Here is a 10637-nt window from a genome sequence, read left to right as displayed (position 1 = left end):
GTAAACATTGATAACGCTCAGATTCCGTAACATCCTGTGTGGAGGGTTTGCTTCTCAGAATTTTACCCCCGAATGCTTTATTTTTCTCTTTTCTATCTTATTTTGACTCCGTTACGGATATGAGTGCGATAATCCCGCGGATAGAGCAGCTGTCCGCCAGAGTCATCCGGGTTTTGGGCTGCAACCCGGGACCGATGACCCTGCAGGGAACCAACACTTACCTGGTCGGCACAGGTCAAAGGTGACAGTCACGCTTCCCCCCGGCAAAATATTGCTCATTTAACGTCTTACCTTCTTCAAGCTTTACATATTTAGAAACTACTAACTACTTTCTTAAAATAAACAGACTTAACGTGTTTGATTTCCATGTAGCTCATATTATGTTAGCATATGGAAACGGACGTCACACCAAAGCCCATTCAAAAATATCTACATTTAATTTTTTCTTGTTTATAAGTTATAGCTGTTTGAATTCAGCCAAGCACTGATAATGTTAATGAAATAATCGGGATTTACTTCTTAATTCGGCATACATACATTGCCATAAATACGAAGTAGGAAATACTTAAATAAAAGTATTTGTCCTTTGTTATTACGACCACCAGGGTCCATTTCTGGCACCCGGGAGCTGAAACTGAGTAAATAAATGAATAAATCATCTAAGTGGTCAGATTTTTTTTTTAAATATTTGTGTTTATGTGAGAAAGATAATTATATTTGTCACACACCTGACCTTGTGTTAAATGTGTAATTTTATTTCAGGAGAGTGCTCATAGACACTGGAGAACCCGCAGTTCCTGAATACATCAGCAGTCTGAAACAAGCCCTGAAGCAGTTCAACACCAGCATCCAGGAGATCATTGTCACACACTGGCATCACGATCACACAGGAGGAGTGGAGGATATCTGCAGGGACATTGCTGGTAGCTAGTTCTTGACATAAAGTATATTTTTAGATCAGGATCTTGATCTGCAAAATGGAGTTGAATAAAGACTTACTTTCTGTTCTCTGTGCTGCTTTGCACAGGCTCTGACATCCGAGTCAGCAAACTGCCACGTTCCAGTAAGATCACAGAGACAGCTGGGAACAAAAGCTTCACTTACCTAAAGGACGGAGATGTTGTCCAGACAGAGGGCGCCACACTAAAGTGAGTCCTCTTTTTGAGTATCCTTTATTAATCTGCATCTGGAGTCAGTTAAGAGAGCATGTTTAACGTTTAATCCTCTCAGAGTGCTGTTCACCCCGGGCCACACTGACGACCACATGGCATTGCTGCTGGAGGAGGAAGGGGCACTCTTCTCAGGAGACTGCATCCTCGGTGAAGGCACAGCTGTGTTTGAGGATCTCTACGACTACATGAAGTCTTTAAAGATCCTCCTGGATGCTCGGGCTGACCTCATCTACCCTGGTGTGTCTTTGAAAAAATCTTTACTGAAAACAGAAATCTGACCACATTTAGCCCAGAGAGTAACTGTGCTGCTTGTCTTGGTGCAGGCCATGGGCCCGTGGTTGAGGATGCTGGCGTTAAGATCAGACACTACATCAGCCACAGAGACCAGAGGGAGCAGCAGATCCTGACAGCCATTCAGGACGGAGCAGGAAAGCCTTTTTCCTCCATGGAGCTGGTCAAGATTGTGTATAAGGTGAGGGGAAAAAATCTGCTTTTATTCTGATAGTCTGCTTCCAGAAAACTAAAAAATTATCACACATATGAGCTTGAATCATATATTAAAAATCCCACAATTCTTTTCCAGGACACCCCTGAAACTTTGCACTTTGCTGCTAATGTGAATTTGGTCCATCACTTAAAGAAACTGGAGAAAGAAGGCAAGATCACACTCGGTATGTCATCTTTTAACTTCTGCTGCAGAAAATAGACAGAAATTAAAGTCGAGACATCTTTTTTTGCTGAGATAGTTTGTAGCATTTTTTGTATTTTGTGGGACTAAAAGTTTTTTAGTAAATTGGAGAAAATAGTTTTTGCTCACAGATTGTTAAATAAAATATGATTAATACGGACTCTTCTTCCTCTCAGTGAATGAATCTCCACAGACCAAAAAATGGAAGAGTAACCTGTGATGTCCACAGAAGCCATGGAGGAATAAACTCTCATTGATCTTTTGATGATTTAAAACAACTTCAATCAAAACTGATCAACTTTGGATGTAATTCCTATGATCTGTGAATGGGAGAAAAAGAGGACGGTGGGGTCGCACATGGTGCCTTGGATGTTTCCTGATTCATATTGAACTGAATGTAACTTGTATTTAGAGGACTAGGCGTCAACATCCATCAAGGAGTGAAAAGATCCAAACTTTTCTCTTAAGTTTATGCTGCAGAAGAAACTTTGTGAAGCTGTATGAGCTCTGGTCAGAGAATCTTGGCTGAAAAATGTGTTTTCAAGGTGAGTACATGATTAAAGAGTTTAAAAACCACAGAATGACCACACTATGCTTAAAAGGTATGAAATAAGTGACTTACTCATGTTAATGGTGGGTTTAATCAGGAAAACTATCGTCAAAGAGGACTATTACTTGCATGCAATGTCTTATATTTGGCGATCTGTCTCTGTCCTGGGTGCTCCCTGTCTTTCCATGTGCCAATGTGGAATTTCAAAGCTGAAGTAGGGAGAAATTTTGGATTTTTACCTACGCCAAGGAGGTTATGTTTTTGGGGGAGTTAGTTTGTCTGTGAATAACATAACTCAAAAAGTAACAAACAGATCTTGATGAAATTTTCAGGAAATGTCCAAAATGGGATAAGAAAGAAGTGATAAAAATTTTGGAGGTGATCTGGATCACTGTCTGGATCCAGGACTTTTTTAAAGGATTCTTTATCATTGTGAGATAGGGCTGTTTTCACCATATGTGTATATAACTCCACCATAAATGGTCGGATTGCTTTGCAAAACAAGACAAGACAAGGTCTCCATATTTTCTGACAGATGTAAAAGTACGATCCAGATCCTGACAATATTCTGGAAACTAAGATCTAGAATAAGAAATATGTACTTGGTCATCGTAATTTTCAACACTGTCAGGAAACAAATTATCGTACAAACCTGTAACTAACACCAAATTGTAGCAGACCGTCTGCTGAAAGGGAGTATAACATTAAAGTAGGACTAAAGTGTTGGTGACAATCACAATATTCTTTGTGGAGGTCTGTGCTGTCTGAGTGATTTTTTGGTCTTTTTATTTGATGCTGAAACTGAAGCTCCTGCAGTCAATACGATGCTGCAGTCAGCAGGTGGCACTGTTGGTTTATTTTGAGCAAGGCTATTAATAGCAAAAATAATTAATGCTTGTTGAAAATGTGTATGAAAAGATTGTTAAAATACACGATTTAAAGTGTTCTGCTGTGTGTGATGATACCTTCTTTCTTGCAATGTGTGATTTTTTTGTAACATCCTCCTGAACATATCGAGTGATGAGTTGTAGAAGTGTTAATATATCCATTAAAAACCCCTACATAAAGTATTAAAGTGAATCAGATTCATGGATTTGCGATTGTGGTTGACTTACTTGTTTGTTTTTAATTTCTCAGTTCAATCAGCTCCATCCAGTCATGTTTCTCTCAAACTGCTCCTCCTCCAGGAAGAAATCTGATCCGCCTCTTCTTCCTGCTCGCTGTCAGCACCACAGATCTACAGTTTAAAGATGGGTTTAACCAACATGGAGGAGCTGACAGTTCCTATCCACAGCACAGACACATGTTTTGTAGATCAGCGCTTACATTGTTGTTAAATGTTGAGGAAGTAAACTCATATGGGTGTTGTTCCTGAGAGAAGAGATGGCACAGACAGGATTTCAGCTGGACCCAGAAACTTTCTCTTGTTCAATCTGTTTGGATCTCCTCAAGGATCCAGTGACTGTTCCCTGTGGACACAGCTACTGCATGAGCTGTATTAAAACCCACTGGGACAAAGAGGATGAGAAGAGAGTCTACAGCTGTCCTCAGTGTAGGAAGAGCTTCACACCGAGGCCTGTGCTGGAGAAAAACACTTTGTTAGCAGCGTTAGTGGGAGAACTAAAGAAGACTGGACTCCTGCTGATCCCTGCTATGCTGGACCTGAAGATGTGGCCTGTGATGTCTGCACTGGGAGGAAACTGAAAGCCTGTAAGTCCTGTCTGCAGTGTTTGGCTTCTTACTGTGACAAACACCTTCAGCCTCATTATGAAGCTGCTCCATTAAAGAAACACGCGCTAGTGGAGCCGTCCAAGACGCTCCAGGAGAAGGTGTGCTCTCGTCATGATGAGGTGATGAAGATGTTCTGTCGTACTGATCAGCAGTCTATCTGTTATCTCTGCTCTGTGGACCAACACAAAGGCCACGACACAGTCTCAGCTGCAGCAGAAAGGACTGAGAGGCAGAGAGAGCTGGAGGGGCGTCGAGGAAACATCCAGCAGAGAATCCAGGACAGAGAGAAAGATGTGGAGCTGCTTCAACAGGAGCTGGAGGCTATCAATGGCTCTGCTGATAAAGCCGTGGAGCACAGTGAGAAGATGTTCACTGAGCTGATCCGTCTCATGGAGAAAAGACGCTCTGATGTGAAGCAGCAGCTCAGATCCCAGCAGCAAACTGAAGTGAGTGGAGTCAAAGAGCTTCAGGAGAAGCTGGAGCAGGAGATCACTGAGCTGAAGAGGAAAGACGCTGAGCTGCACAAGCTGTCACACACACAGGATCACGTACACTTTCTCCACCACTACCCCTCACTGTCAGCACTCAGTCCATCTACACACTCATCCAGCATCAAGACCCGTCCTCTCACATACTTTGAGGATGTGAACAAAGCTGTGTCACAAGTCAGAGAGAAACTACAGGACGTTCTGACAGAGGGATGGACAAACATCTCACACACACTGACTGAAGTGGATGTTTTACTGTCACAACCAAGACCAGAACCAGAACCCAAGACCAGAGCTGAGTTCTTAAAATATGCATGTGACCTCACTCTGGATCCAAACACAGCACACACAATGCTGTCACTATCTGATGGGAACAGAGCGATTAAACTCCTCAATGAGGATCCTTATCCTAACCATCCACACAGATTCACTGACGTTTGGCAGGTCCTGAGCAGACAGAGTCTGACTGGACGTTGTTACTGGGAGGTGGAGTGGAGAGGGGAAGAAATGTATATAGCAGTCTCATACAGGAGCATCAGCAGAGCAGGGAGCTCAGATGAGTGTGGATTTGGGTACAACAACAAATCTTGGGCGTTATTTTGTTACCGTACTTATAGCTATACTTTTTTGCACGACAGTGTTGAAACTCGATTCTCTGCGGAGGGATCCTCGAGGATAGGAGTGTACCTGGATCACAGAGCAGGTATTCTGTCTTTCTACAGCGTCTCTGATACCATGACTCTCCTCCACAGAGTCCAGACCAAGTTCACTCAGCCTTTACATGCTGGACTACGAGCTGAATTTGCATATTCCTTCGCTGCTGAGCTGTGTAAACTGAAATAGACTTTTAAAGGGACACTGAGTCAATATTTGTGTAAATGTGAATGTAAATTTATCTTGCTCTGAATTTTGTTTACCATCTTCATGTGTTTTGACCTTGTCTTCACTGATGATGTGTCCTTGAGAAACACTTGATCTATCTTGAATTTCATCACTTAAACATACACACATACCACATTCAGTGCTTATGAGTTCAAAACCATAACACTGATCACACATGTAAGGGGAAAAAGATCCTTTTCTGATATCTCTGCATGAAAATATAAACCTGTCCTGACCTGAAATGTTAACCTGAAATATCATTCAATTTGATGCAAACAAGATAGTTTCTGCTTGATATCAAAGATGTACGAGAACGCCCCCTGGAGGGCATAAAGGCTTGCTACTGCTACACACTGCTGCCAACTACAATGGCTATAAATCTACAGTATTGAAATGAAAGTAAGTTTAGTTAATGTAGAGTCCTTCTCCTGACAGCATGTTTACTTTGCCCCATCTGCATGAATGATATCAATGATATCCACATATTTGTTGTATTAAACGGGCCTGGTATAGCATATAAATGGACTGTGTTAAAGTGCATTCTGTATTAATCTGTTCTGGGGAACATGACAGAGGCAGTATGAAACATGCTGCGTGATTGGCAGAGCAGCAAAAGAGTTGACTTTTGAGTGTGTTGCTGAATGTTCATTTTTGACTGAAAGATAATATCCTAATAATATCCTTTGTCTCTGTGCATCCATTGATGTGTGTTCAAAGACAATAACATGAGTAAAAACTGAAATACTTTGGAATTATTGTATTAAAATATATATAAAAAATGCCTAATCAGCTAAAAATGTCACAGACCCCCAACTGGCCACTGACCCCTGTTGAAGACCTCTGCATCAGAGGGTTAATTAAACAGACACTGTGTGTTGACATATATGTATATATATGTATATGTATATATATATATGTATATGTATATGACATATATGTAATTCATCACTGACATTTAAAATCCTCGATTGGTTCTAGTTTGACTTTTTGAATTAGGGTGACTGAAAAAAAAACTCAAAATGTAAAGAATAAAAAAAAAGCAGTCATCTATTTGGGAAAAAAGGTGGGCAGTTTTTGTTATTGGCCTTGTCATACTTACTTTCTCCACATGGGGGAGACATTGGACCATTCAAAGAAAATGGAAAGCCCTCTTAAGCAGCAAGTCTTCAGCTGATACAAAATAATATTGAAATATGGATGGTAAAAAATTACAGCTGACCTTATTTGGGCTCAATTCCTTAAAGGAATCAACAAGTTCAAGAATACTCTACTACTCTTCTGTTTTAGATGGTACAGGGCTGTTTAAAGAACTGAAGTCGGGACTTGTGATCTTTTGCACAAGTATTTTTTTTTCTAAACAAAAAAAGACAAAGAATCAAGTCATGCTAGTAAAATTGGTTTATGACACAAAACAACTATTTTTTACAGAGGCTAAACCACCTTAAAAGGAATAACAAACGCTTTTATGAACTTCAACAATTGTCGACATCAGAAATAATACTTGTTGAGTGAAAACCAACATCACAAAATCACACACTTTCTGGATGTCTACCTCAGTTTACAGATCTCAGCGCTAAGCCCAGCAGTAGGAAACCGCAGCCACAGTGCAACATGTAGAGGATGAACAAATCTTGTCTGGGCTCTGTGGAGGAGAGTCATGGTCTCAGCGATGCTATAAAAGGACAGAATACCTGCACTGTGATCCAGGTAGACGCCTAATCTGTTGGACCAAGGTCCAGAGACAGGGGTTCTGATAAAATTGTGCCAAAAGTCGTAGCTTGAGTCCAAACATTCGAGCGCCCACGCCTTGTCGCTGTAAGGTAAACAACAGTCATCTGAGATCCCTTTCCTGCGGATGCACTTGTACACGACAGCAACATACACTCCTTTTTTGTTCCACTCCACCTCCCAATAGCAACGTCCAGTCAGACTCTCTCTGCTCAGGACCTGATTGTAACACATGAATCTGTCTGGGTGACTCGGATGAGACTGTCTTTTACTCATAAGTGTAGCTCTTCTGTTCCCCTCAGAAAGTGACAGACGCATATTAATGGTGTTCGGATCCAGAGTGATGTCACGAGCATAGTTCAAGAAGTCGGCTCTGGTCTTTGGCTCCGGTTGAGACAGTAAGCCATCCACTTCGGTCAGTGTCTGCGAAATGTTCGTCCACTCCTCCCTCAAAACCTCCTGTAGTTTGTCACTGCCTTCTGACACAGCCGCTGTCACATCCTCAAAGTATTTCAGAGGACGGATGTTGATGCTGAATGAGTCCTTGGATTCACCGAGTGCTGACAAAGAGGGGTAGTCCTGTAGAAACTGGTTGAGGTCGTCCTGTGCGTGTGACAGCTTCTGCAGCTCTGCATCTTTCATCTTTAACTCTGCGATCTCCTGCTCCAGCTTCTCCTGAAGCTCTTTGACGCGATTCACTTCCGTTTCCTGCTGGGATCTGACTTGCTGCTTCACATCACAGCGTCTTTTCTCCAGGAGACAAATCAGCTCAGTGAAGATCTTTTCGCTGTGCTCTACAGCTTTGTCAGCAGAGCCACTGATGGCCTCCATCTCCTGCTGAAGCAGCTCCACGTCGTTCTGTCTGTCCTGGATTCTCTGTCTGATGTTTTTTCGAATCCCCTCGAGCTCTCTCTGCCTCTCTGTCATTTCTACAGCAGCTGCGATGGTAGACTCAGAGTCTGTTTGGCAGAACGCCTCTTGAAGCATCTTGGAGGGCTCTGCCAGCTTGTGTTTCTTGAAGGCAGGAGAAACATAATGAAGCTGAAGGTCTTCCTCACAATAAGACACTAAACACTGCAGACAGGACTTTGAGGCTTTTCTTTTCCTCCCAGTGCAGACGTCACAGGCTACATCTTCGGGTCCAGCGAAGCAGTGATCAGCAGGAGCATCTTGAAGTCCGGATTTCTGCAGTTCCCCCACTAAATCTGCTAAAACTGTGTTTTTTCCCAGGACCGGCCTAGGTGAGAAGGTCTTTCTACACTGGGGGCAGCTGTATACTCTCCTCATATCCTGTTTATCCCAGTGGATTTTAATGCACTCCATACAGTAGCTGTGCCCACAAGGAATCGTCACAGGATCCTTTAAGAGATCCAGACAGACTGGACAAGTGATGAACTCTCTTGTCATCTGAACTCCTTTCTGGGCCATCTTGACTCCTGGTGCCAATTCTGTCTTTGACAGCTAGACGTTCCTCAATTCCCACAGGTTTTTGTTGCTCTCATGTCAGAGTTTTATATCAGTGAGCAGGCGAGAACAAGTTTGCTAGCCCTCAGTAGTGGGCATGCTGTACGTCCATGACGCCGTTGAGCTGTCTCCTGGGTGATTTGGTTCACAATGAAAACAACTTTAGGCAAACGTGTAGCACTTCACAGCAAACACAGATGAGTTGAACAGAAGATCGTTCCAATGTTTTGATGTAAATGTGCTCCCTGTTTCAGCTCAGCATCTTCCCACGGCAGAAGAACCCAGAAAACACAGGCCTGCATCAAAAAACAAGGCTAGATTTTAACTACTTATAGGCAAAATAAATGAAAAGTCGATTAACAAGTTAGCAAATAATCAAAGTGGGTTGATAGTTGTGAAATATAAATTCGACGTCGGTAGAATTCACTTGTTATTATTTCTAACGGTTGGTTTAGCCCCACTCTGTGCACTACACCGCTATCTGCCGCACAAACAACTTACCAGTTCCGCTGCTGAGGGTTTAACTCGTCATCTTTCCGGTCACAAGTTCAACTCCGTACAGCTTCCTAGTTGTTCATAATAATAGCTCAGCTTTTCAAACGTTCATTCCTCACTTCTTTAAAGTTCGCTGGACATAGCCCGCGCTCTAAACTGTAACGTCTTTCGAAGCTTCCGGGTCAAGACAGCAAATCCAGGCTACTGATTGGCCATCCGTAGTAGCGCGAGATCTACCAAATCACGGAGTACATATTCAGAGTACAAATATAACTTAAACTAGACCCACGACTACAAAATCACAAAACAGATTTCGGTATTATTAGAAAATAAACAGCAGCTGTTTTGATTTTAATTTTTTGACCACATTAACTATGTCTGGAGAACCAAAACTGCCGAAATTAAAAATAAATAAAAGTGAAAATGGCAGCAAAAATTAAAAAATAAACTTTAAAAATATAAATGGAAATAAAAAAATGTAAAAACATATAAATAAATAAATAAAAAATAAATAAATAAATAAATAAAAGTAAGAAATAAATACAAACACGTTAAAAAATAATTTAAAAATATTGAAAGGAAAAGAAAAAAAGTTTGGAATAGATACAAAAATAGATCTGAAGCTAGAAATAAATATTAATTTATTAATAAAAGTTTTCTGCCTTTATTTATTAATTTTTTTCTTATTTTTTATGCTGCAGACAATTTCAGCATGAAATACAGAAGGAAATGTTATTTAAATGAGTGGGCGGTCCTAAGTGTGGTGACCTGGGACAAACCAAAAACTACCAGACACAGCTGTGTGTCCTTTTTGCTAGGTCACAGTGTGCACTTATTTGTTGTAGTTTGTAACTACAAGTCTTTGACACATCTACTGAGGGCTCCCAGCCATTTCTTCTCTAAAATCTTTCAGGCTTCTCCAGATTTGATGCTTTTCTGGAGTGGACCATGGTCTTCAGTTCAGCCCCCCCTTACAGGTTTCAAATTGGATTTAAGACAGGACTTTGTGCAGACTAGTCAATTGGGTTCACTTTGGTTTTCTGGAGCTAGTTCCTCACAGGAGCCACATATGTTTTGGCTTGTTGTCCTGTTGAGGGACAAAGCCACGGCCCAGATCTAGACCCAGGTTTTCTTTCTTCATGATTCAACTTTTAATCTGGAGGAGCAGTTCCAGACTGGGCACTGAAGGATCCCCACAGCATGATACTCCCACCACTGTGTCAAACTGTGGGGTTCAACCATCAAGAAATGGACTAAGAAGTTTTCACTTCACTTCTTGACACTCGAAAATGATGCTATGATGATTTATCTTAATGTTTCATGCTCCTTCTTTTTAAGCATCAGCTGTTCTTTTTTAAGTCCATTTTAAAGCAATTTCTTCTTTCAGCTTCTTTCTTCCAGTGACTGCTCAAAGCCTAAGCTCAGCTTCTTATTCTGTG

General features: G+C 41.4%; 2 protein-coding genes and 1 pseudogene across 2 annotated transcripts; 2 read left to right on the top strand and 1 right to left on the bottom strand.

The window, feature by feature from the left end:
- Positions 1-11: 11 nt before the first annotated feature.
- lactb2 (lactamase, beta 2) lies at positions 12-3491 on the top strand. Its single transcript, XM_074689257.1, has 7 exons — positions 12-241; positions 763-923; positions 1028-1148; positions 1231-1409; positions 1496-1644; positions 1756-1843; positions 2037-3491. Exons 1-7 carry the CDS (start codon positions 120-122, stop codon positions 2078-2080), a joined length of 864 nt encoding a protein of 287 aa, XP_074545358.1. The 5' UTR covers positions 12-119; the 3' UTR covers positions 2081-3491.
- A 153-nt stretch (positions 3492-3644) lies between these two features.
- LOC141804671 (tripartite motif-containing protein 16-like) lies at positions 3645-6237 on the top strand (annotated as a pseudogene).
- A 635-nt stretch (positions 6238-6872) lies between these two features.
- LOC141804672 (tripartite motif-containing protein 16-like) lies at positions 6873-9411 on the bottom strand. The gene is made up of 2 exons (XM_074689256.1): positions 9205-9411; positions 6873-8999 (listed from the first exon to the last, which is right to left on the bottom strand). Exon 2 carries the CDS (start codon positions 8665-8667, stop codon positions 7060-7062), a length of 1608 nt encoding a protein of 535 aa, XP_074545357.1. The 5' UTR covers positions 8668-8999; positions 9205-9411; the 3' UTR covers positions 6873-7059.
- Between the last annotated feature and the right edge of the window lie 1226 nt (positions 9412-10637).

Source organism: Halichoeres trimaculatus, unplaced genomic scaffold (assembly GCF_033239565.1).
Source record: "Halichoeres trimaculatus isolate MK-OKI-2021-1 unplaced genomic scaffold, fHalTri1.1 fHalTri1_scaffold_15, whole genome shotgun sequence".
In the NCBI taxonomy this organism is placed as follows: Eukaryota; Metazoa; Chordata; class Actinopteri; order Labriformes; family Labridae; genus Halichoeres; species Halichoeres trimaculatus.
Note: the sequence above shows the minus strand (reverse complement) of the source record. Positions and strands in the feature narration are given on the sequence as shown.

Coding starts and splice junctions, on each gene's coding strand:
- lactb2 (XM_074689257.1), top strand. CDS start 120: ATGAGTGCGATAATCCCGCGGATAGAGCAGCTGTCCGCCAGAGTCATC. Junction 1,410..1,495: donor GGCTGACCTCATCTACCCTG/GTGTGTCTTTGA, acceptor GTCTTGGTGCAG/GCCATGGGCCCGTGGTTGAG. Junction 1,844..2,036: donor AGAAGGCAAGATCACACTCG/GTATGTCATCTT, acceptor TCTTCCTCTCAG/TGAATGAATCTCCACAGACC.
- LOC141804672 (XM_074689256.1), bottom strand. CDS start 8,667: ATGGCCCAGAAAGGAGTTCAGATGACAAGAGAGTTCATCACTTGTCCA.